At 33.1% G+C, this 26,486-nt stretch overlaps 2 protein-coding genes across 2 annotated transcripts; one reads left to right on the top strand and one right to left on the bottom strand.

The window, feature by feature from the left end:
- Window positions 1–4,251: 4,251 nt before the first annotated feature.
- On the top strand, window positions 4,252–6,099 carry LOC133673976 (GDSL esterase/lipase At1g29670-like). The gene is made up of 5 exons (XM_062094930.1): window positions 4,252–4,591; window positions 4,774–4,898; window positions 5,012–5,254; window positions 5,361–5,613; window positions 5,712–6,099. Exons 1-5 carry the CDS (start codon window positions 4,339–4,341, stop codon window positions 5,972–5,974), a joined length of 1,137 nt encoding a protein of 378 aa, XP_061950914.1. The 5' UTR covers window positions 4,252–4,338; the 3' UTR covers window positions 5,975–6,099.
- A 13,316-nt stretch (window positions 6,100–19,415) lies between these two features.
- Window positions 19,416–25,641, bottom strand: LOC133673885 (2-methoxy-6-polyprenyl-1,4-benzoquinol methylase, mitochondrial). Its single transcript, XM_062094815.1, has 9 exons — window positions 25,481–25,641; window positions 25,050–25,145; window positions 24,753–24,879; window positions 24,587–24,648; window positions 23,833–23,991; window positions 23,568–23,712; window positions 22,560–22,631; window positions 21,030–21,138; window positions 19,416–19,702 (listed from the first exon to the last, which is right to left on the bottom strand). Exons 2-9 carry the CDS (start codon window positions 25,141–25,143, stop codon window positions 19,601–19,603), a joined length of 870 nt encoding a protein of 289 aa, XP_061950799.1. The 5' UTR covers window positions 25,144–25,145; window positions 25,481–25,641; the 3' UTR covers window positions 19,416–19,600.
- Window positions 25,642–26,486: the final 845 nt, after the last annotated feature.

The following is a 26,486-nucleotide window of genomic DNA, read 5'->3' as shown; positions in this document are numbered from 1 at the left end:
AATTTAATTAGTTTATCTTAATTTTATTATATTATTGCTTGTTATGTTTATTTTATTGTTTCGATTAATTTTAAATGTTATTTATGAATTTGTATAGGTGTTAGTTGAAAATATGACTAATGTTGAATTTCTATAGATGTTAGATTGTATAGAGTTTATTTTGCAATATTTATGTAATTATCAATATTTGTAGGTATGAAAATTATCGGTAGTCTCTAATATAGAGGAAGTGCTGGTGATTTTTTTTAAATAATTGAATTTAATTATTTATATAAATTTGTGTAGATATGTAGAATGAAAATTGGCTTGTGCATATTATCAATATTTATACGTATGAAAACTGTGGGTAGTCTCTAATATAGGGGAGGTGCTGACGATTTTTTTTAAATAATTGAATTTAATTATTTAACTATTAGTATAAATTTGCGTAGATGTGTGGAATGAAAATTGGCTTGTGGATATTATCAATATTTATAGGTATGAAAACTCTAGGTAGTCTCTAATATAGGGGAGGTGCTGACGATTTTTTTTAAATAATTGAATTTAATTATTTAATTATTCGTATAAATTTGTATAGATTTGTAGAATGAAAATTTAATTATTTTATTGTTTGTATTGTAATAATTATTTGAAAATTTAGTCTTTTTTAATTGTTATTGTTGAATTTTCCATAGAAATGGTAATTGGAAATGAAGAATTAAATTTTATTGTTTTATCTCAATTTTATTATACTATTGATTTTTATGTTTTTTTATTATTTCCATTAAGTTTAATTGTCATTTATGCATTTTGATAGATGTTAAATTTCTATAGATGTTAGGTTGTATATAAGATTTTCCAATGGAGTCAATTGGTTTGTGGTTATTGTAAAGATTTGCATGTTTGAAAACTGTGGGTAGTCTCCAGTATAAGGGAGGTGCTGTCAAATGTTTTTTAAATAATCGAAGTTAATTATGTAATTATTCGTATAAATTTGTGTACATGCATAAAATGAAATCCACAGCACGTCGTCGGCAGATGGTTGCAACTAGTTCTTCTAGCAGCAAAGATGACTTATTCTTAGGTGTTGATCACGAAGAGACATCTACCTCAACTTGTGATGTTGCCTATTCTAGCGCGGTTTCACAGCGTAGAGGCGGTGTGCCTTCACAACGGGTCAATTCACCCGCAAGTACCCGGCAAAATGGAATGATGACCTTTCAATACAGTTTGTTTAGGTTTTAGTTTTTTTTATATACTTATAACATAATTTATGAACAACTAATTAATATTTTATTAATTTTATTTAATTTCAGATTGACAAACATTGAGGTTGTCCGGACAACAATATCGGCGTTTAAATCATCAATGGAGATTTTATAGTTTCAATGGAATCAGGTTTCCAAACATCCTGAGTGGAGACCTAATATTGATGCATGGTTTAGACGATTTCAGGTAGGTGTTAACTTTTAATTTCCAACTTATTTTTAATAAATTATTTTTATAATTTTATATCTTGTACTATTTTTATTTTAAATGAATTATTTATACACAACATAAATTTGAGCGGGATAGCGCGGACAACAATGTTTCATTCAAAATTCGGGTTTGCAATTGGCCGGGAGAAAACCGATTGACTTGTCGGGTCAACCCGGAACTTGGGTGACCCAGCAAAAACCCGGTAGAGACTTTTTTTTTTTCAAATGTGTTTTTTCGCCTACCTAGAGACCCTTTCTTTTTCATATTTTTTAATTGGTTACTAATTCATTTCACAGTTCACTATATAAATACTAAAAGAATGTTTTATTTTTTCAATGTGGTATTTGAAACCCTTTAGTATATATACTTTATGTTCACAAGAAAAAAGTTGTGTTTTTTTAAAGTCGGATAAAGAAATTGTTTAAATATTTCAACTTAGAAAAATAAGATAGTATTTTTTCAATACAAAATAAAAAACCTTTTGTTTATTTAGGTGGAGTTGATGCTCAGGTAAAAGACATTGGATACAAGACAGGCCTGAAGATGTTAAAATAGCAGTAATTGCCATGTTTGTCAACCTCAATTTTCGTTTCCAGGTGATAAGGTTCGTTCCAAGATATTTTAATACGAGACTATTCTAAAATATGGAGATCCTCATATGTGGCCCCCGCCGCCTTATCGCGCTATATGTGATTGATAGATAAACGCCACTTATAATTATGCGTACACAGCCAATGAATAAAAATTCTCATAAAAAATAATAATAAAAATATTACATATTCCATAGCCATTTTTCCTTTGTATTTGAACGCCTACATGTGTGTGTGTCAGTGTGTGTGTGTGTGTATTATTTTTCAATTATGATTTTGGATGGGTGATCCAGTGTAGCAAGACGTCGTAGCTCTAATATAAGGATAATATACAATTAAATAAATACTTATAGATTTAAAGCTTGATTTGTTGGCTTTCAAAGCCTGAATCCAGCTATCCGTTCGTACAATTATTGTTAAAATATCAAATAAAAAATGTCATAAAAAAAAACATATCTTTGATAATTTTTATTTCATTGATAATATAATTATTGGCTGATTTATGAAATAAGTTATCATGTCAAACAAAAATCTTTACCCGTAATAATTTTGTTAGTAAATCCAATAATAATTATGGCAAATCACAAATATAAGAGAACACAAATAAATTTTTGATATTTTTGAAACATATAAAAAAATCATTTTTTTATATTTATTTTTGTTAAAAATACACAAACATTCTTATTTAGGATGCGGTCACATGCACATACAAAACCACTTTTTTGTTTTTTCATTTTTTTATCATGTTTTTTATATTTTTTTTTGTATAAAAGGGTAAGCATAAAAAAATATCCCATAAAAAAAAAGTTCTAAACAATGTATAAAGGCCTAAACCAGAAGCCTATCTGACCTTTTTTATTGTTAATATAGGAATTTAATCATTATATTATGACTTTATTATTAATTTAAAAGAAGCTGGAATTGACTGTCATCTGATGCTGTTGAATTCAATCTGCACTTTAATTATATAATAAATCTCATTCCTTGCTTGCTTGGTTAATCAAAAGTACACTCAGGATCTGCACACAACAATAATAAAAACTAAACTTCTAATAGATATTAGATTTTAGCAACTAACAAATTTCAACTTTAGTTGAACTGCTTTATTTATAACTCATGTCAAATATAAGTTGCAAATTGAATGCTAATTCTCTCCAAAAAAAACAATTGTGAAACCATTATCCAAAATATCAGATTAACAAACATGGTATTTAAACGACAACAAAAAAAAAGAAATTCTCGATATACTTGCTTGATATAACTTGTATGTTCTCAATATACAAGATTAAGGATATGATAATGCTAATAATATATATGGTGCATGGAACAAACTACATGCTCTGTTTCTTAAAGATTGTCGTTATGCATACTATTTATATTACTTTACCCACTTATCTAACTCCACAATAAGCGGGAAGAGATGCAAAGCTATTTTCATGAGTCTTTTTATAAAACAAAACCAGAAATAACGTTAAGTAGCTTGGCTAAGATAGTCCAAGATCTTGAGGAGTGCATAAAAGCTATGTTCTTCATTTTAAGACTTGTAAACAAAGTGCACTATAGTCATAACGAAACAAGAATGTATTAGGTTAATTTTGAAAGTGATACATTGAAACCTTAGAAAATATTTTTAAATCAAGTATTTAGATATTTACATCATTTTAGATGATGTTACTCGATACAAAAATATTTTTGAAAAATAAACAAGAAAAAAAACCACTTAAAAGGATATATCTAGTTGGCTATTTAAAGAAAGTGTAATTGCCTCTTCAATTGCTGATTTTGATTTTGAAGAGAAGTTTGAAAAAGTGAAACAACAACAACTTATAATGATCATAGAACTCAAAAAGAAAAATCGTTCAAAATTATTGCATTAAGAAAGCTAAAAAACGCTAATATGCCTACTAGGAAAGAAACAATTACTCATTTGATATCAAGAGAATGTATGAAATGTATGAGATAATTGATGTTAGAAGGAGAAAGCAAACTCCAAAGAAACCACACAATTCTAACTGTTAGGAGGAAATACTATAAGTGACAAGATTTAAGGATACTTACTGTTACGTTGAATTAAAAAAATTAAGATCTATAAGGCATTCCAAACTAATTAGATTGAAAAAATCACGTGGCTTACAATAGAACAACACATTTACAAGCTGATAGCTAGATCTCCACTCTATAAATAGGCCTGGTTCGTTCTACTTCAAAGCACTCGATCTTCCCTAGCTACGCACTTCTTCCTTCTTTCTATATTTGCTGTTTTTGTTTCCTTCTTTCATTTTGTTTGTCAATGGAAAGCAGGCTCAAGGCATTGTGGGTGCTGTCTGCGGTGTTGCTGGTGTCAAACTGGCAACACTGGACTTATGGAAAGGCCGTACCTCAAGTTCCTTGCTACTTCGTCTTTGGAGATTCCCTCTTTGATAACGGAAACAATAACTACCTTAGCACTCCAGCTAAAGTTAATTACCTACCTTATGGGATCGACTTTGATACTGGGGCTTCAGGAAGGTGCAGCAACGGCCTCAACATAGCTGACACCATTGGTCTGCAGTTTGCTCTCTCCTCCCTCATATTACAAATTAAATATCGTGTTTTAGTTTTCTTTAATGGAAAATAAAAGATAGTTGTGACCGTTTTATTAAATTACAATTAGATAGCTGTGATCATTGTTATTGTTTTTATACTCTATTATGAAGATCTTTATTATTATTATTTTTTGTTTCAGCTGAACAATTAGGTTTCGACAGTTACATTTCGGACTTTGGTGTCGGCAGCTGCACCAATTATCTAGATGGTGTAAATTATGGATCGAATGGAGCTGGCATCCTTGATATAACTGGCTATCTTACGGTGATCGCTGATCATATGCCTCTCATAACTAAAACCTTATACTATTCAGTACTATGAATCTTGTATGCTTTGGCAACGCTAACTTTTCATATGATTCTTTTGTGTATGTGAAGGGAGAACTATATACCATGAATATTCAGTTATATAATCACAATATCACGGTTTCACGAATTGCCAAGATCTTGGGAAGCGAGGAAGTTGCTAGGAAGTACTTAAGCCAATGCATCTACGTGTCTGATATGGGTCATAACGACTACCTCAACAATTATTTCTTGGACGGCTACAATAGCAGCCAGCTATATACCCCTGAAGAATATGCCCAACTTCTAATTGAAACTTATGAAACTCAGCTGGAGGTCAGCCCTACTTAATGTCTCTTGTAAAACAGCAATTAATGTTTGACGTGATTGGAAACTAACAAAGACACCCACTTCATTCCGTTTTTTTTTCCCTTGCTGCCAGACATTGTATTGCTCAGGAGCAAGAAAGATAGCTGTGTTCGGACTTATTCGGGTAGGTTGTATGCCGTCCAACATACAAAAAAATCCCAATGAACTAGATGCATCTACATGTGCTTACAAGCTCAATGATTATGTTCAAATTTTCAACGACAAGCTTCAAGAACTGCTCAGAAAACTTAATGATAGGCATACTGATGCTGTGTTTACCTACATAAACTCTTACGAAATTGATTCTGATGATCAGACGAATACAGGTACGAATCCCCTCCCTCCCTTGCTCTCTTTCTCTCACGGTTGAAGGCGACTTTTTTGTTACGCCTCTGATGCCCATGTTATTTTTTCTTGCTTGCAGGTTTTACACAAACCCGTAAGAGCTGTTGCGAGGTAGAATCTGGTTCAGTCCCATGTAAATCTCTCTCCTTCCCATGTAGCAACAGGAGTGACTATGTGTACTGGGATGGAGCCCATTTTACTGAAGCTAAAGCTTGGGCCTTCGGAAAAAGAGCATATAAACGTCAGTCACCAAAGGACGCTTATCCATATGATATCAGCGAACTAGTTAAGCTGAAGCTTGATGATTCTGATGCTTACGATATCAAGCATGCCCAGCTCTGATGGAGAAGACGATAAGTTCTTAGAGAATAAAATATTGTGACTGTAAGAACAATGGAAAGACATATCTACTGTCTTTTCATAGCCTTTCACAATATAATTCCAATAAAATATGCTTTTAGGCATTAGTCTCAGGAAGCAATAATAATTACTTAATCCTTAATAATTTGGATATCATACTTAAACTCCATTCATAGAAAGATTTATTCTTAAAGTATACAAGTCTATTCGGAGATACTCTTGCCATTAAAATTGAAAGAAGGATGCATACGTACTTACATAAACCAAAACAACTTCATTTTTATATTTATATCTGTGAAATCTCGTATGTACGGACATGATAGGTTTAAAGATCATGGCTTCTGCTGCTAGCTTTAATTAATGTCTCAACAAATTTCTATACTGATAACACAAAATCAAGGTCTCCAACTTGATGTGAAGTCCATCTCAACAAATTTCTAAACTGATTGTGTGCTGCATGACTTCGATATATTTTAAGCTCTTCTTAACTCCTTTTCCACATGATTTTAAAAAAAAACTATACTTGATTATACTGGGAATGAGACGAGAGGATTTCAAACCTAACACACATATCCAAGTGTATAAATTAAAACTTATTTCTTTTGTATTTAATTTAGAACTCTTTTAGCTTTGTTTATGATGTTTTTACTATTATATAAACCAAAGTTTTTAAACCCGGCTCGGTGGTTGACTAGGCCCAAGGCCCGGGTTCTGGGTTTTGACCAGGTCACCAGGTTGTTCAGGTCAATTTTTATTTTTTAAAAAAATAAAAAACAACGTCGTTTTGGTAAAAAAAAAAAACAAAAGTCAACGGGTTACAACCAGGTTTTTGACCGGGTCACATCGGGTTTTAACTTCCTCTATTTTTTTGAACCCGGCCAGGTTTCAGCCCCGGGTCGACCCGTCGGGTCAGGCCGGGTTTCAAAACTATGTTATAAAAAACCAAAAGAGAGTTGTGATATGTTAGAGAATAATATAAATCATATTTTGGGACCTCACCTAACAACTTAAGTTATTGAGTTGAATTGGTTATTTAACATGGTATTCAAATCTCATCATCCATATTTATTTGATAAAAAAAAAATTAAGCACAATGTAATGTGGGTTTCTACAAGTTTAAAACCAAAAGGACTTTCACTTGAAAGGATGTGTTAGAGAATAAAATAAATCATATCTTGGGACCTCTTATCAAAATACTGAGTAATAAAAAATAAAATTAGGTTTCTTATGGTAAAGATTAATATTTTTATATATAAAATTCTATATATATGAATGTTTAAATAGTAATTTACCACTAAAAAATACTCCACTATGATACTATAAATAACGTATCAAAAAAAATTAATGATAATCTAATTAATTAATAAAATGGGGAAAATAGCCAGCAAGGAAGTGGCTTGAGATTACACTGTCTGCTAAATCAAGATGAGAGCCAAGCCAAAAATTTCATATCCCTATCTAGACTATGCTATGCTTAGAAGGTCAGCCACCCTATTTCCTTCTCTATGTACATGATTTAAGGTATCGGATTTATAAGCCATACTTATACAGTAGATTGCATTAAACTCACTGCATAACCTCCATGGCCGGTTACCTGGATCCCTTTCAAGCCAATGAACGTATTTGCTGAATATGACTCCAAATATAATATACTTACTGAAAATTTGCGCTACAGATGCTTTTCTCCAAATTAAGTTCTTTTTTTTTTCATAGAGAATATATTGAGAAGGCCATAAAACGAATAGCCAAAGAAAAATACAAGGAATATGAAAAAAAAAACAAAAAACAAAAAAAAATTGATCTACTACAGCAAACAACAAGAAGACTAACTAAGATTTCTTATTACCCCACAATTTGATGCCATCAGAAGATCTTAAGAGGTCATTTCCTGTATAAGTGAAGTTTGAATCCTGAGTATGCAACCAAATAGCAACCCGATGAAGGATGGTGGAGAAACAATCAAACAAGTTTATAGTTCCCTCCTCGAAAACAATTTTGTTCCTCAGCAACCAAATACCCCAAATAGTACTACTTGAAATTAGTCGCCAAGCTGATCTTTGGAATTTGTCATGTACCATTTCGGGCCACTGCAGAAGCAGTGAGTCAAGTGTTCTCGGTAAACAACATTGGATACCCCATCAATCCAAAACTTTCTTCCAAACACTCCTAGAAAAGTTACAATGTATAAAAAGATGCTCTGAGGTTTCCAAATTTGAGTTGCAAAAGACACATGAAGCTTGTGTGGTAGACAAAATAGTCCGTTGATGGAGAAAAGCTCTTGTACTAACTTTGTCCTGTACTGCCAACCAGAGAAACACCTGAACTTTCGGAGAGGTCCTTTTAATCCAAACATTGGCTTCGAAAACTCTATCATTCACAGAGGAGGTATTATCAATTAGGGTGCAACAGGATTTAACTGAGAAGCTTCCATCAGAACTGCATGGCCATATAAGTTTGTCATCTTTTCCTTGCCGAATTATCGTTGGCTCCAGCATTGAGAGCAAATGATGATATTGTTGCTCTTCATAAGATAAGAGCTTCCTGCGCCAAACCAAATTCCATCGCCATTGATCATTCACCTATTGACCCATCTCATTAACCAAACCATTCCGAAAAGTAGAATTTTGGTAAAGCCTAGGGAAAATGCTACGTAAAGCATTTGATCCTATCCACACGTCGGACCAGAAGAGAATGGAGGATCCATCTCCAATCATGAATTTAATATTTTCATGCAATACTAAGCCGATGACACTGTTTGGATCCAAGATTGACAAAACGTCTTTTCAAAATGGAGAAATATGACCATGCAATTTTAGGATTCCATTCTCGAAAGTTGGGGAGTAAAAATAAGTTGTTACTTGTTTCCATAAGGCATGGTCTGGTAAGCTTAGCCTCCATATCCATTTGAAAAGCATGGATATATTTTTAGACATTAAAGAACCCAACCTGAGGCCTCCTTCTTTTCTAGCTTTCACAACAATACGCCACTGCACCTTGCAGATTTTCTTTTACTTCGCCACTCCAGACCACAAGAATCTTTGTTGAATAGATGTTAGTATATTACAGACACCTTTCGGCATAGATGTTAGTATAATACACTGGCAATGAACTCAAGACACTTTTGATTAGGCAAATACGCCCTGCCATACTAAGCATACGACCTCTCCACATGCTCAACTTTCTTCTGAAAGTCTCAATAATAGGCTTCCATGTAGACAATCTTTTAGGATTGGATCCTAAAGGCATGCCCAGATAAGAGCAAGGCAAGGAATCAAATCTGTAAAAGACTGAATATGTCATACTAGCACAAGTATCTTCCCCAACATTTATGTCAATTAAAGAGCTTTTATGGAAGTTAATGTGCAAACTTGAACAAATAGCGAACCACAACAAGATCCTTTTAACTGTTTTGACCATATGAAGATTAGCAGGCATGAAGATCAAAGTGTCATCTGCATATTGTAGGTGACTGAGGCAAAAGCTGTCTCCAAAAGGGATACCTTTGAAAAGATCATTTGAAGATGCTCTTTGAAACAAAACAGATAATCCCTCTATTGCAATTAGAAAAAGGAATGGAGAAAGGGGGTCACCTTGCCGAATCCCACGGCCCATCAAGGATTCCTTAAAAGGAGATCCATTAATCAGCACTGATAATTTTGCAGTGGAGATGCAAGTGTTGATCCAATTAATCCATTTTTCACCAAAACCCATATGCCTCATAACCTACTCTAAATAATCCCACTGCACACTATCGAAAGCTTTGTGAAAATCCACCTTAAAGATAAGGCTTGGCACTCTATATCTTTTCAAGGAATGAACTACTTCATTGGCAACCAAAAACCCATCAATTATTTGCCTCCCTGCCAAGAAAGTTCTTTGATTCTCACTGATAAGGTCATGCATAACCGCTTTCAGACGGCTAGAAAGAACCTTAGCCATTATCTTGTAAATGCCATGAATCAAACTAATAGGCCTGAAATCTTTGAAGCCAACCGGGGAAGCTATCTTCGGAATTAGATGAACATAAGCATGATTGACTCCTTTTGGAAGCCTACCTGTTTTGAAGAAATTCTTGGTTAGGTCTAACAGATCATCTGCAATGAAATTCCAAGCAAGCCTGTAGAATTTAAAATTGAAACCATCTGGACCCGGACTCTTGCTCCCATCACAATCCCAAACACTCTGCTTTAATTCTTCCAAAGTGATATCTCGCTCCAAGCTAGCTGAAGAAGAAGCCGAGAGTGTTTTAAAACCAACAGGCCCTAAACCAATTCGGAATCTATCAGGACTTATGAATAAGTTTGAGAAGAAGCTAATTGCCGCATCTTTTATGACCGGTAAACCTTCAACAACAGAACCATTATGAACCACTTTCAGGAGATGGTTTTTAGCCCTCCTGAAGTTAGCAACCAGATGGAAGAAACACGTGTTGCGATCACCCATGCGACATCAAATTTGGCGAGACTTTTGACGCCACATGCTTTCTATATGCAAGTTACATTGCCACTACTTCTTGATCAATGAATCAAACGAGTTCTGCTCTGCAGTAGATAATTTCCCATACTCTGATTTCTTTTCTATAGCTGAAATATTGCTTTGGATCAATGCCAAAGCAGTCTCCTGATGCCCAAAACCAACCCTATTCCACTGTCTGAGTCGAGTTGCCATAAAGCTGAGCTTCTTAATGAGCTTGAATTGACCTGAAAATTCATTGCAAGCTTCATCCCATATACCATTTATGATATCTTTAAAATTTGGATGATGGAGCCAACAATCCATGAATTTGAAAGGAATCCAACCTTTTTCTACAGGTAAAACCCCTAGAATTAAAGGGCAATGATCAGAGAACCCTCTTGGAAGCCATCGAAGAGACAAAAAGGGGAATTGCAAATGACAAGGACTAGAAAAAAATACGGTCTAGTTTACTCATGGATCCCCCACGAAACCAGGTGTATAAACCCTCTGACATGGTGTACTCGATTAGGTTACAATTATCAATAAAAAGTCTAAAAGCCGTTGAACCCACCTTATTAATGAAGTCGCTGCTTCTGTCACTTCGCAACATAGTTTCATTGAAGTCACCTGCTAAAAACCAAGGACACTCAAAAGCAGCCTTCAGAATACGAAGGTCCTTCCAAAAAAGAAGTCTGTCAGCTTGATTGCAAGGGGCATAAAAACCTACCACCGCCCCTGAGAAGCCAGTAAAGACATTCTGCCCAAATAACCCGATCCAACCATGATCATACTCCACTGATGATACCGCAAACTTAGAGTTATCCCACATAGCCAGAATGCCCCCTTTAGTACCTTCAGCCTTATTACCAAACCAAAAAACATTGTTGACGTTCCATAATTGAAAAACCAATCTGTTTGAGTAACTTTGTAACTTAGTTTCAAACAAAAAACAAACCTCTATATCAAAATCCCTGATTAACTTTGAAATTGTCCTCTTCTTTCTAGCTAACCCCAAACCACAAGAATTCCATGAAAGAATCTGCATAAGAAAAGAGATTTAAAATCCTCACAGAACAAAGTGGAACATCTGCTCACTGGGATGCTTCCCAATCAGCCTTCTCTTTACGCCTTTGCTGATTTATATAGGATGTGAAGTCATCTAAATTGTGAGGTTTTTCAATCTGCAAAACCTCTCCTATTTCCAGCATTAAACAAACCTCATCACCCTCAGAAGGTTTATTGTTTTCGTCATGTGCTAGCAAGTTCCTCCTGTTACACCTCTGTATTGTTGAGTCCTCAGTATCCATCTCACTCTTATTAACTATTTCATTCTAACTTCCATCAGTTGTTATCATCTTTGTACATCGCAACTTCCTTCTTGTTTTTCCAGATATAGCAATTGCACTCTCTTTTGTGTTTGCATCAAAGTGTAAAATAACTAGGTGATTCATGTGTTGTGGTTCCAGAATTACTACGGCTTGAGGATTATATGTTGATTGAAGGGCTAAATCGTTGTTTGATCCAAATGAAATAGAGAGAATGTCAGATGGGCTTTGAGATCCACTGCCATAAACTAAGCTTTCAATCTGAGCCAATACAAGGGAGTCAAAGCCCAAGGCAGCTGCAGGGTTTCTAGCATCTTCTCTCAAAATAGGAGTGCCCTGTCCCGTATATAGGGTAAGAGCATCGGGAATGGGACTGCTTTTTATATAGCTGCTATCTGAAAAAGAAAGATTGTATGCCATAATTTCTGGAAATCTCTCTAAAGATGAGGCAGCATGTTGATCTTGCACCATATCAAGATGAAGAGCATTAAATATGATAAGAGAGCTATCGTCAGAAGTTGATAGTTTGTCTCCACCCTGTGCCAGATCTAAATTTTTCCACCCGCTGCTGCCGCCCCCAAGAGTCCTGGTGACTGATGGAGCCATACCTGCTTTGTCCTCATCTGTGTCTACGCCATCAGCCACATCAACCGAGTCTTCTTTTGATTGCAAGAACTTTCACCTCATTTGAATATATAGTACCAGATAAAGATGAACAAATATATGAGAAGTGAATAGCATTGTCTCTCAAAAACCCACCAATCCCTGATCTTTATTTTTATTTTTTTTTTACGAAATCGAGATTTATTAAAGATGAGCATCAGCCACTAAGATGGTGGCCAAGACTGCAAATGGAAAAGCAATCTATGGTCAATTTGTATAATCTGCAGAATCTCTACCTGTTAAGGAAAATAAACCTACAATCTTGCGACAGCAAGAGAGACACAACAGAAACAACCTATAAATTAAACAGGGATGTAAAATCAAGTATATATGACATTCTTTAAACATATATATATATATATATATATATATATATATATATATATATATATCTGTTTATTCTTTTTACATTATATTTTTAAGTTTATTTAAGTTTATTGAAAATTATTTTTATAATTTTAATGCCTAAAAAACTTTATAAATTAAATACTAAAAATAAAAATTTTAGCATGTTTGAAACTTAATTACTTCATAATACAGATATTTTACGAGTTCCATAATGTTGAGTCAAAGTTGAGTGATTTGACAGTGTTGATGTGGAAGGGGTTACTGAAAATTCCCATTATTTTCTATAGTACAATTATTTGAACTTTTAATTATGAGTTTCTTGAAGTGGAATCTCGAGGGAGCTGGTCATAAATCATTTATGCCTGCGCGCGTAACAGTTTCTAATCTAAGAAGATTGTTTAGTACTGTGATAGATCTTGTCGTGGTTTAAAAAAAATATTTTATAAAAATATTTTTTATTATGGTTGATTTGGTATTTATATGTGTTTAGTTAAAACTGTGGTTGAAATTGAGATTGAATAAAAAATAATTTAATGTGTTTGGTTAATAATACTTTTGAAATTGAGGTTATAAGATAATTTTAAAAAATATATATAGATTTAACTATTATTATTACATCATGAAATAAATAATACTGTATATAAAATATTTTTTTATTGTTCCATTAAAATATCTACAATTCCATCACGTATGAAAAACATCCGATAAGGACTACAGTTTTGTGGTTTTTTAAGCGCGCAATAACATCAGGTAAAATATAATTAAGAACAAAATTGGGATTGTGATTAAATTCTGCAAATGCTACATCATCCAGCGATCTCTGTCTAATTTATATAATGTCATTGAATAATGTTAAACACTAATTTTTCAAATAAAAAACAATTAAAAAATTAAAAATAATTTTTATTTTACTGGGTCAGACCTGGTTCAATACATTTTAAGCTTTGAACCGGAACCGGCTTGGCCGGAACAGGTTCGACCGAAACAGTATAGCCGACTACAGTCAACAGTGTAACATGCATACACAGTTCACATGAACAGTGTATGCATGTTACATTGTTCATGCTAATTATTAACATGAACAGTACGTAAATATATGTTGGTCATTGTTTGCTGTTGAAACAGAAGCAGCCTTCCACTACTTTGCGATTACTGAGGTTGGAATGCAGTAAAAGGTGGGACCCATAAACAGTAGATGGCATTTTTCTCCGTAACCAAACGTATGTTTATTGCGTTTTATTTAAAACACAGCCGCAGCCGCATAAACAAACGCACTCTACATCTTTATATTAAAGTGATGTTTTTGAGATTTAATTTTTTTTCAAGAACTTTAATAATTGATGTAATAAATTAACTTTCATATTAATATTTCTTAAATTAATTGCATTAGAGTTATATTAATAGAAGTTTAACGAGACTCTTATTATATATATTTGATCTCTAAATTCACATATTGAAATATAGACTTTGTTTAAAGAATTAAACCATTAAATTTGAGTGTGTCGTAACTTTGAAGTACCAAAAACTTAAAAAAAATTCCATGAGTGTTTTTTAGGAGATATATTTTGATTAATTTATTTTTCTGTATCAGATCTAAATACAAATTATTTTAGAAACATGTTTAGATCTATCAAATTTAACAGTTGGTATTAGAGCCACAATTATAATACCTTTGTCTTCATATCAATGTTGATATATTTGTCTAAGAATTCTTGTTCTCAAAGAAATTAATTAATCTACTTAATTATATTTGTCATGGAATTTTTTAGTGCTCAATTGATTTTTTAATTCTGTCATATTTTATCGACCCTAAAGATTGTAGGAACAACCTTGGTTCCCAAATTAAATTAATGATTATTTTGACTTTATTTAAGTCTTGAAATTTTTTTTTATGGTGGAATGAGCTACTATAATTTCCATAAAAATGCCCACATAGGAATAAATTGAAAAACATTTGTTCCAAAAATAAACATTTTGGGGTTTTTATTTTATAGGTGTTGTCATAACTTAATTTTAAAACCCCTAAATGTTTTTTATAAAAATACATATTTTTATTAAAAAATAAAAAAATTAAATCCAAAAAATCTTTGACACACGAGGAGATAAAAAAATAAGTTTGCAAGTCAATTACGCAAAAATTGAAAGAATTAATTAAGTTGAAGGACTTAATTAAACTTCTAATGAGTTTTATGGATTCAATTGACTCATTTGAAGAAAAGACACAATTGAAACTTTGAAAGGTCAAATAGGTGCCATCAGAGGTTCAATTGAAAGATATTTTAAGATTAAAGGCTAATTGAGGGTCAAGTTAAAGAATTTCAAAACTAAAGATCAAAGTGCAAATAGCATCTGAGTTTGAGGACTAAAATTAATCAAATCAATGATCAAGTTGAGAGAAACTGAAAGTTTGATGGTTGACAGGGGTTAAATTGTTTAATGTGAAAATTGAGGATCAAATTACAAAAGAAGCTCAAATCAAAGGATTTTAATCAAGGTTTTTAGGGGTGTAATTGTAAAAAGTAAAGGGTGTTTATGCTGAAATTAAAAAAAAATTGACTAAATTAAAGTTTATTAAATTCCTAATTAGAAACTCTAAATTCTAGGGTTAAGATATGCGACATGTCACTCGATTTTAACAAATAGAATGAGTGACATGTTGGCCAATCCATGTTTACCATCTTCTTCAATAGACGAAAGTTGATCGAGATGCCATTTTTAGACGAATAAATGTGGCATCTCTGACCACGTCAGGGGCTTTAATCACCACCACTCCATTGAAAAACATCTGCTCTACAAGGACCAATTATCTTCATCACATGTTTGTATCTCATATGGCTCAATAAAATCAACATCTTGTCCCTGATTATCCACCTCTACATTAGTAGATTCAATCTGATCGAGAACTCATCTTCCAATCAATGAACATGGATTTCTAGACCTCTAAATCAAATGTGGTTTGTTCCTAATAATAGATCTACATCCATTTTACAAGGTTTAGGTTTATCACAGATATTTTTATAGCTTAATGTTCACAATGAGTTTGAAAAAGAACCTAACCCAATCATTTGTGACTGAAGAAAAATTCACTATGATATAAAAGACTGCAAGGTTATTTTCTCATGTGTGATTTTGATTTACAAGGCACCACCTATTTTAGAAAGGAAGGATGTGGAAGAGAAATGATAAGATTCTTCCATTAAACTTCTTCGGAAAACCACCAAGGTTTTGAAATTTCTAGTTTTGGATTGCTTATAAAAGGGCATTCGCTTTTAAGCATAGGGGAGGTTGATTTGGAGAGGAAGAAATCACATGAAGAAAATAAAGAGGAAACAGATAAGTATTGATAGAAAATACCTTAGAGTTGGTTAAGATAAAAACTATAAAAATGGTGTGCTAAGATGAGAAAGAAAGAAGTAAGGAAGCAAAAAAGAAATTCTAGATTGAAAAGAAATTGGAAATCAAGAGGAAAGAAGCATACAATTTAGAGAAGGAATCAACTTTTCCCTTACAAGTTATATCTTCAACTTTGATGGGATGTAGCTCAATGAGTACAGACCCTCTTTTATTTGTCTTTTAAATTCATGTTTTAATGTTTACTGTGCACCCACTGTAATTGCTTTGCTAGTTTAATATGTCATAGATGTTTGTGCTTAGATAGTCAGTTATGCCATGATTTGGTATGCCCATGTATGTTCATGTTTTTGCTTGATGCATAGGTTGATGTTTTAAGGTTGGTAATATAATGATAAAGGTAGTTTAAAAGACAACTTAGCATGTTTTATGTTTTGGTTGATCATTTGCAGTACCGGATTTAACAGTTTTACCGAAAAACATTTATGTTAATATTTACACTCATAATCCTTCGAAATGTATTTTACCGACAAGCTTATGGATGGAAACAGTCCATTAAAAAAACTCTCGTCGATAATTTATGGTATATCGGTGATTCCATCAGTAATAAATTTATTGATAGATTACAAATGGACAAAGCACACCAAAAAAATTTACCTGCTTCATTATGTCAGTATATTCATCGGTAAATTTAACATATCCCCGACAAGAGAACTGTATGTAATGCCATCGATGTTTTTATTTGTCCATTGGTATATCCATCAATAAATATAATATATCACCGACATAATATCATCTGTAATTTTGTCAGTGAGTTAGCAGCGGCATTTGTAATAATTCTTTTTCAACTCTCTGAAATATATTGACAAGTTTGTTTCGTCGATAACCCCATCGATAATATTTTAAAAATATTTTTAAGAAAAATATATTGAACAGAAGTAGACAAATAATTAAAATAATATAAAAATCAAATATTTATTATAAATTTAAACATTTATACGTTCAAATACAATAAATCTGAAATAGAGGCAATATTGGAGGAGAAGGCTAGTCGTCATTAAGACCATGAGGCCAATTAGGAGATGCATATGTATCATCCATTTATGATCTCATCTTCATTATCAATTGACGGAGTTCTTCATAATCAGCAATAAGTCGTTCATAGTTTTCATTAAGATGAATCGTTTGAGTCTATACTCGTTGATCTAACATCATCGTGAAATCCAGAGTTTGAGTGCTCGAAATCGACTGCGAGCATCCAAGGTCAAAACATTATGGGTCGTCCACAAGTTCTCGGTCATAGTGTTAGATATTTTGCACACCAAATTTCTATCGAGTCTATCGAACAATTCTGCTTCCAACCACAAATCCAAAATAAGATCTAGATAGATCAATGGATCATCCTTGTATCTCTCCTTCAATCGATTGTTATATATATTTTAGAAAAAAAAAATCATCAACATGAGTAAGGTGGTCTAACATGTCCCTCAGCCCCCTGTAAATACCAACCTCATGACAACCAGGGGGGGAAAACAGGAAAAAAAATGAAGAATCCTTTTGCACTAGTTTCCTCTACCAGGAAGATCTCAGCTCCACCACAAAAAGCCCATGACCAGCCTCTTATCCCAGACCTTGAAAATCCCAAAACCATCTTCCTGAAAGCCATAAAACCAGCCTTTCTTCCTCATCTTAGCCAACAAACCTTTTTTTAGCTACACCAGAGACCCCTCAACAACCATTGATTCCAGCAACTTCACCTCAAGCTCCACAGCAAAAGTTACAAATCTCAACCCTAACAGTGTTTCCGTGACCAGCCTCAGGCATAGCAAAATCTACACTTCCTCTCCACAATGACCAACCTCAGCCAACAACACCGTGAATAGTAGGAATCCCCTTCTCAGTCACGCCAACCTCTGCATTAGGCCACCAGGCACACCACCAGCAGCATTTCTCATCTGGTCAGGCAGGTCTTCTCATTTCCTTTCCTTTATTTTATGTTTTTTCTTCTTTTGTTAAAAGCATGCAGAGCATCAGTTTGAGTGAGGAAAAGCAATCTGCAGCTTACTACTCTCATTTATGAAGATGTATATTGGAAGACTAATAACACGTTGCTCATGACTAATTTGCTTTCTTCCATGAAGGTTGATGGCTGTCAATTTCATGGGCGTGTTCCTTTGGCAGGCAGTCACGCTGTGCCTCCGAATAAGCACACTATTGACTCGTTGAAAACCAATCCTCTGAAATTGTTCATTATCTTTTTTAATTTGCTGATATTGGCTAGGGGTGAGTAAAAAATCTGAAAAACCAATTAAATAAAAAATACTAAAAAAAAATCAAAAAAACTAAACTAAGAAAAAAAAATTTAATTAACCAATTAGAAAACCCAAAATAATTCCCGGTTCGGTTCGATTTCGGTTTCAAATGCCTAAAATTAATTGAACCAAATGAACTGAACCAGTTCAACCATAACTCATTAACTCTGATAAAATAAAAGAGACTATAAATAATCTCTAACCTAAAGGTCCTAAACCAACACCACCGCCATCTTATCTTCCCTCCCATTCTCTCTCTGCAAGTTCATCTCTCCATCTTTTCTCCTCCTTATATTCTTATTTCCCCTAGCAACAAATTCATGAACTTCACCATTTACAAATTCATGAACTTCACCATTTACTTTAATCAAACTACATCACACTAGGCTGATCTATTTTCCTTCCAATCTTGAGCTCTCATTTGGATTTAACTCATTCACTATAGACAAATCTGTTTTCCTTTCGATCTTAATTGATTTGTCATTTCTATTTTTCTTAATATTTTACAAGTTCTTGTTATAATTTGCAACTCTAGTTTTACTTGTATTTTAACTAAAATTTCCTTAACAACAGAAACCAAGATTTGCTTGTATTTTATGGACAAATCTGTTTTCCTTTCATTTATGTCTTGGTCATGTAAATTGAAACAAGTTCCTGAACAATAGAAACGAGATTTGCTTTTCGATTTTACTGGTTTTTGAACAGCAAAAACCAAACCGAACCGAAACTAATCAATTTCGGTTCGGTTTTAAATTTTAAAAAATAATAATGTCGGTTTGGTTAATTTTTTCATGTAAAAACCGAACCGAACCGAAAATAATCACCCCTAATATTGCCAAGTCCCTCCATTTTGATTTTCTTACATCAAAATCTTGAGTTTGTATTAAGGGAAACAAGATTAGTATATATCTATTAGGGGGAAAAAAAAGCAGAGAGAGAAGGGAAAAAAGAGCCTAGAGAGTCAAAGAGTAGGCTGAAGAGTCATTTATTCAATACCAACACCATACAAAAAATGCATCAGCCCTCTGAATTGAACGTCTAAATAGACAAGAAAGAGGATAATAGGTGTGCTGACAAAATTTCTGCACCCTCAAAAAACTTGCAGATGCATTATTTAAGAAAAAATTGAGACAAAGGTTTGTCCTTGAACACCTTCATATTTTTAAACCTGAATGAATGGCTACAACTCCCCCAACGAGATTCTCATACTCAACCTTCTGAAATCCTGCATCTGCAATCATCGAAGCAAATTTCTCCTGCATTCATCACTTGCAATAAGTCATTAAGTATACCAGACAAAGGTGAATACACACATAATTAAACCCAGGTTATCAGCGAGGACATGCAATATAAGCTCCTAGATAGTCCATTGTCCTCATGCCTCCCTCCCCGCTCTCCTCTCTCAGCTAAGGTAATTTAATTCCAATCAGTTAACTCACAGGGATTCACACATAGGGTTCAAATTTATCAGTTGCAGATCACTGAGCAGAAAATATCTTTCAAAGTGCACAACTAATGAATCAAATATTGGGATTACATTTTCTTCAAATGATACTTTATATAGTCAAACTTTAGCCAAGTGCTTCTGTTTACTTAGATAGATACTTGAAATCACAAGGGAATGTATTTAGGTGAAAGGAAAATGTGGCATAGAGCATGAAAAATTAAAGCACATAATTTCTCTGTTTGGATGGTTTAATAATTTGTTGAAGTGCTAATGTTTGGTAGAGAGCTTGAAATATCGGGCTTCCTACCACAGGATGGGTTTGAGTCATAAACTGTCATGCAAAAATGCTGAATAATATGGCTCAAATTCTAACAATCAGACTTGGTAGGACTATAACTAAATCAAGACCTATACTGGACTTTTCTCAATGCAACCTTTTAGCATGAAGACTCAATAGCATGGAAAGATTATTATTTTCATAACTAATGATAAATAGCACCTAAGGTTTCTAAGAAGCAAAGTTTATGGCTAAATATATTTGCGGACTAGAAACACAAGGGGTCCTTTTCTTTCTAATTAGAGGAAAAATATATATATCGTTAGATGCACTGTTTCAGATAAAAATACATGCCGATAACACATTACTGGCAGTTCAATATAATAAAAATGAGTTGATTCTTTTCTTTTTCTTTTTTTAGTAAAAGAAATGAATTTTATAACCTTGAGCCATTTACAAGGATCATTAAAACACTCTTGCATGCCATATTTAAATCACATTCCATCTTGTGCATATTCACGTTTGGAATATGCAAAAAGCAATAATTCATGTAACCATGTAAGGTTGCTATGAAAATATCTAGTTTCCACATTCAAGGATAAGGCGTTCACTTGCATGCACAAAATACACCAGTTGTTTTAATTTTTATTTTATATTTTATTTTCAGAAAAAGGCTCCGCTGAAGTATGTATTGGGAATATAGAAAACCCCATTCCTTGATTGAGTTATAGCAGTATATGTAACATCCAGGGTTCTATAAAGGCACCACACTATAGTGTGGACTCAATTTCTTAGCTTCTAAGATACTTTGGCAAAATTGTGGTAATATTTGCAGAAGTACGTAGGACAAAATTATGACCTGTGGAGGAAAACGACGTATGCTCTCAACTAAGTACTGATAAGAATCCCGATCACCAGCAACTAGCTCTCCCACAGCTGGAATGACTGAGAATGAATAATAATCATATCTGCAAGAAAAAGGAACATTCTTGAAACTGGATAGATGATGCAGTGTTCTGAAAAATATGGGGAAGAAAAAACAGATTGAAGTGCAAAGAAAGCTAAGCTTCACTAAGATTAGCTGGGACAGTAGAAGTCATCTGCAATCCATAGAATAAAGCTTGAGCAGTGAGCATGTATCTTTTTCTTGCTACAAACAATCATAAAGTCTTCCATGTGAGTGCTTTCCACATGCCAGAGCATGCAAGGATTAAAAACTGATCAACAAAATTTCAAGCACTCAAATTCAAGTGAAACAGCAAGATCTTCTTAACAATTCAAAGTTCATGTAATTAGTAAAAGCTAATTTATTTCAGGATCTACATGCTATTGTTGTTTTGTTTGTAATGCAACATGAGCATAATGTTAATCTGGTTCAATCACGGTATTTGCCACTTTTTGTACTTCGTATTGCAACATCTACAGAACACTAATCTCCGTAGCCATTATGTTTTGACCATATTTTATTAAAGTTCATCATCTTCTCAATCAACATTATGCTCCCAGGTAACAATCTGTTTGCACCCTGGTGGGATTAATTGGTTAGGAAACAACAATTGTATATAGACTTACAGCAGGTATGTAGTGCACAGAAAAATCAATTAGAGACAATAAAATAAATCAATCTACTCTTTATAAACTTTAGATTCATAATCAATATAAATATAAACTCCTATAATAATATGAAAATAGAAAAATGAATCCAGAACTCCAATGAGAAAGATGGGTTATGGGAGCATGTGACTTGTATTATTGAATTCGGGTTAGAACTAAGATGTAATATTTCTCTGTCAATCTCACTTCATCACACCAAGGCCTTTGTCTCTATGATTGACTATGTTCTATGGAATGGAAGAGGCTGGATAGTTAATATTCAATAAAGATGAAGAAAACCATGTTACAGAACCGGGTAAATTAGTAAACACCCTGAGGTATGGTGAACTTATTGTTACAACTCAAAACTTTGAAGAATTGAAAAATATATATATATTAAGCATAATATTCTAAATGGATTTCAAAATACTACTTTGACAGTAACAATATTTTGGGCATAAAAGAGGATTTTTATCTCATTTACTTGAACATGGAGGGGGGATTTTGTCAAAACTTCAAACTTTTGGGTGGTGGCTATAGTTTCACCACACCTCATGGGAGTTATTGTAATTTATCCTTTTCGATTTCATTTGTAAAAAAACATTTCACCACCTATACACTACCAGAAAGGAAAGACTGACCACTTCTGGCATAATTATTGACTTGTCAATTTATTAAAATTGAGAAAAAATTAAACACAGGAAAAAGGATATATTTTGTTGAAATAATGCCTAACAATGATACTACAAGAAATGCTAACATTTATCCTTTAATGTATGTAAGAAGGTGTACTCACAATTCTTTAAACACAGGAACTTCAACGTGGCTCAGTTCAAGGCAAAGAAATCTTCCTCCGTGTTTTAATACCCTAATAAAATAACAGATGAAGCTTGCATGAAACATTAATTTATATTACACAAGCTGGAAAATTTCTGAAGAAAGAAAGGGGACCATATAACAGAAGAAAAGCCTGCTGATCATACATATCAAAAGAGAAGACATTTAATAAATGAATGGAAAACACATAACAACAAGCACAACTACGCCATAGTTTAGACTGAAATAAGAAATTTTTGTGTTAATAAATTCATAGTCATCATCTAAACGATTTTCTTGTTAGCTTCATGCTTCAACTCATATCTTTTAAAAACTCTCCATGCAGTCGTTGGGTCTCATAAAATTTAAACCTAATATTTAACTTTCTCACCACCTAATTCCACTTCTAATTGTCATTATTTCAAATTCAACAGCAAACATTTAATGCAATTACCTAACTTGGAGCAAACAAGGTCAACTCTCTAAGTGGAAAACAAAAATTACCTAGGAACCTCTACCCTCTCAGAATTTAAGCTGGTAGTGGATTCAGATCCCCTTTACTCAGAGACACTGATGAAGGTCTTATCCACAGTAGCACCATGATAACTCCAGTAACTTCCTTGACATATTGATCTTGATAATATGCATGTTCAGTGCTATTTTTGCAATTGTAACCAACAAATGTCATTGTTATATGCATTTTCTTTGGAGAAAATATGTTATAAACATTGATTTTAGAAGATAAAGGCTACATTTCCTTTAATTCATGACATTCAATCGGATCCTCTAATTAGATAAGCCATCCTTAAAAGCCTGTAACAGAGTAACCTGATATCGCATCAGCAGTGGTGAAATGATTATTTGTCATGGTTTAGTTTTACAATCTTAATGAGAGGATCCTTAGCTTGCTATTTATAATTTATGTCAAGAGGGTCTAATATAATCTGGGTGAATATGTCAACAGCAAGCCACAAAATTATGAGCATACCTATACGCTTCAGCAAGAACTTTCTCTATGTGTGTAACATTCCTAATTCCAAATGCTATTGTGTAGCCATCCATGGTATTATCTTCAAAACTCAAGGCTTCAGCATCTCCCTCCAACCATATGAGTGATTTGTCTTCTCCAAGACCTGCAAGCCAATTAAAAAAAAAGGAAAGAAAACCATCACTCATTGAGAAATCGACATTAATAAACTGTAATTAGACCATCCATGGATTTCACTCAAGTCCTGATTGTTCCTGATTCATACCTCTCTCTATAGCACGTTTTCTGCCAACATTTAACATGTTTGGGTTTATGTCACACACATGTATCTGTGTTTCTTCCTGTAAATGATCATTAATGGGATCTTGATTTGCTCTACGCTTGATACTACTTATACCATCCAGAATCCTGAAAGCAACATCTCCTGCAATTAAGAATTCCAAACTCAAGATCTTATGACTCATAAAATCTATGAGATAACAATGAAAAAACAACAAGAATAAGAAGATACCAATCATCAATTTTAGTTGAACAATTTGCTAGATAGAAGTAGAGCGTGCATATTTAAAAGGTGGATGTAAAGGTTATATGAAGAGGGTTTTCCAAGGATTTAATACTAGCAAACTGAGACCAAAGGAAGACTTGGCATTTTGGTTTCTAGATTTGTATGGATAGAATCTGGAATCAACTTGAGATGAAATGACAAACTTTAAGGGCTCTGGAGACATTATCCTTGTAAATTTGCAGCTGAACCAGTTAGCCACTTGCCTTTACACCATAGTTGAACAAGAGATTTGCGCAAGCAAGTCTTCTCACTATTAGTATTCTTTTGGGTGCTATGCAAAGGAAAGAGATGTATGGGCTCTGGAGACATTATCCTTGTACATCAGATGGTTGTTTTTACACATGGCCACATGGTGTGGCTTCACCTCCCGATTTCTATTCATTAAAGCTTTTCTAATCAAATAAAGTGCTTTTATTTTCTTTATAAAATGTCATAGTTTTATATCAGTACTCACCTGTTCCCCCAGCCACATCAAGATGCTTCATTCCAGGAAATGGATTCAGCATAGAAACCAGTCTAGAAAGCATCACAGAAAAGTAGTTAATGTCAGCATGAACCCAAAGTGAAGTATACAACATAACAAGCAATCATTAAAAAATGCATCCTCAACGTATTCTGACCTGTCCTTCCATAACCTATGTAATCCACCACTCATTAAATCATTCATGAGATCATAATTTGAGGCCACACTGCTGAAAACATTACCAACCAGTTGACTTTTTTCTTCTTCTCGAACATGTTTGAATCCTGAAATGATTTTTTAAGAATGTCTAACGTGTGGTTAAGAGGGTTCGTTCAGGATGTTCAATTTAACGAGACAAATCAAAATGAAAACAAACAATTAGTAGTTCAAAGAAGGCAGACTAGAAAAGACACGCTCAAGAAGAAGAGGAATCATTGATTACTCAAGAACCTACCAAAGCTAGTGGCATGTGAATGCAGTGGAGAAGTGGAAGACAGCATGGGCAAGAATTTGCTCCCGAGCTTCCTGCTAACCAATTTCAGCGCCATGTCTGCCACCCAGACCCACCCACACACACAACATAAATATATATGTAAGAAAATAAACCAAATTCGTTCTTAGGATCGTGGAGCCCAGTTGGATAATGTGTCAAATACGTAATGGTCAGAATGCTCTAGCTATAAAATTAAATTGCAATTGAGAAAATTAAACTAAGAAAAGAAAGGCAAAATGAAAGACAGAAAAAAATAAAAGAAAGCAAAAGGGTAAAACAAAATCTTTGCCCTCCAGATTTCATAATTATTTCTCTCAAATCTCTATCCAAATTTGGTTAAAGAAGAAAGAGGATGAGGAGAAGACAGAATAAATTACGTTCATTCATCATACCTTAATTCAACGGTGATTTCTGCACCAACTAATTTACAAACTTCTTCTATTTCTTTGCTGATGATCTCTTTGGTTTTTTTTGGGCTCAATGTTAAAACTGTGAACGCGGTGGTGTTTCGTTTCGTCTTGAAGAAAGTGTTTTCAGAATTCAAAATTAAGGTGTTTCTTGAATTTTTAAAGTATTGTTTTAAAAATATATATATTAAAATAAATTTTTTTATATTTTTTAATTTTAATATTAGAACATTAAAATTATTAATTTAATATTATTTCATACCAAACATATTTTTAAAGTATACGTAGCATAATTTTTATCATAAAAACAAACATATTCATATACTAAAGTTATATGTTGTTATAAAACTAGATTATAAAACTCGATCTTATTTCACTATATAAAACATTAAAGAATGTGGATTCTTAATTGAGCAAACATCACTATTTATTATCTTATATTTTATTCTTTAAAATTTTAAGGATCAAATTCAAGAGTAATTAAATCAAATGTTTAGCTTTATTATCTTTGGTTATTAAACTTTTTTTTCTTTTCAATTTGATTCTTATAAGTTAAATTGTCATGTTTTGTTTTTTATTTATTTTGATTTACATGCTCTCTCTTGTGTCTGCAAAATATCATAAAATATTTTGATGTTAGATGAATGATTGATTTTACAAAATAGAATTTTAGGTTGTTGTTTAAAATAAAAATTAAAACAATAAGGACCAAAATTAACATAGAAATTTATTTTTCTAGTTGTGTTATTCAAAAGGTGTGACAAAATTCATTTTGGTTTCGTATTTTTTTTTGTATTATGTGGTCCTTGTTATTTTAGAATTTTATATTTCAATTCTAAATTTTATTTTTATTATGTTTTAGTTTATAAGCATTGAGAGAGGAGAGATAATGATCGGAATATGAAAAAGAAGAGAGAAAAGATTTGCTCGATACATTAAAAAAAAAATTTGGTGTTAATAGATTCGTTTTTAAGATAAATGTTTAATAAAG

The sequence above is a fragment of the Populus nigra genome, chromosome 15, assembly GCF_951802175.1.
Source record: "Populus nigra chromosome 15, ddPopNigr1.1, whole genome shotgun sequence".
Taxonomy (NCBI): Eukaryota; Viridiplantae; Streptophyta; class Magnoliopsida; order Malpighiales; family Salicaceae; genus Populus; species Populus nigra.
This window is presented reverse-complemented; position numbering and strand designations above follow the sequence as displayed.

What these genes read in the sequence shown, in the direction of transcription:
- LOC133673976 (XM_062094930.1), top strand. Translation starts at nt 4,339, where the DNA reads ATGGAAAGCAGGCTCAAGGCATTGTGGGTGCTGTCTGCGGTGTTGCTG. An exon ending in ATATAACTGGCTATCTTACG is followed by an intron (nt 4,899 to 5,011) that starts GTGATCGCTGAT and finishes GTGTATGTGAAG; the next exon opens with GGAGAACTATATACCATGAA. An exon ending in TGATGATCAGACGAATACAG is followed by an intron (nt 5,614 to 5,711) that starts GTACGAATCCCC and finishes TCTTGCTTGCAG; the next exon opens with GTTTTACACAAACCCGTAAG.
- LOC133673885 (XM_062094815.1), bottom strand. Translation starts at nt 25,143, where the DNA reads ATGGCGCTGAAATTGGTTAGCAGGAAGCTCGGGAGCAAATTCTTGCCC. An exon ending in CATAGGTTATGGAAGGACAG is followed by an intron (nt 24,649 to 24,752) that starts GTCAGAATACGT and finishes GATGCTTTCTAG; the next exon opens with ACTGGTTTCTATGCTGAATC. An exon ending in TACGTCGTTTTCCTCCACAG is followed by an intron (nt 19,703 to 21,029) that starts GTCATAATTTTG and finishes TGATGAATGCAG; the next exon opens with GAGAAATTTGCTTCGATGAT.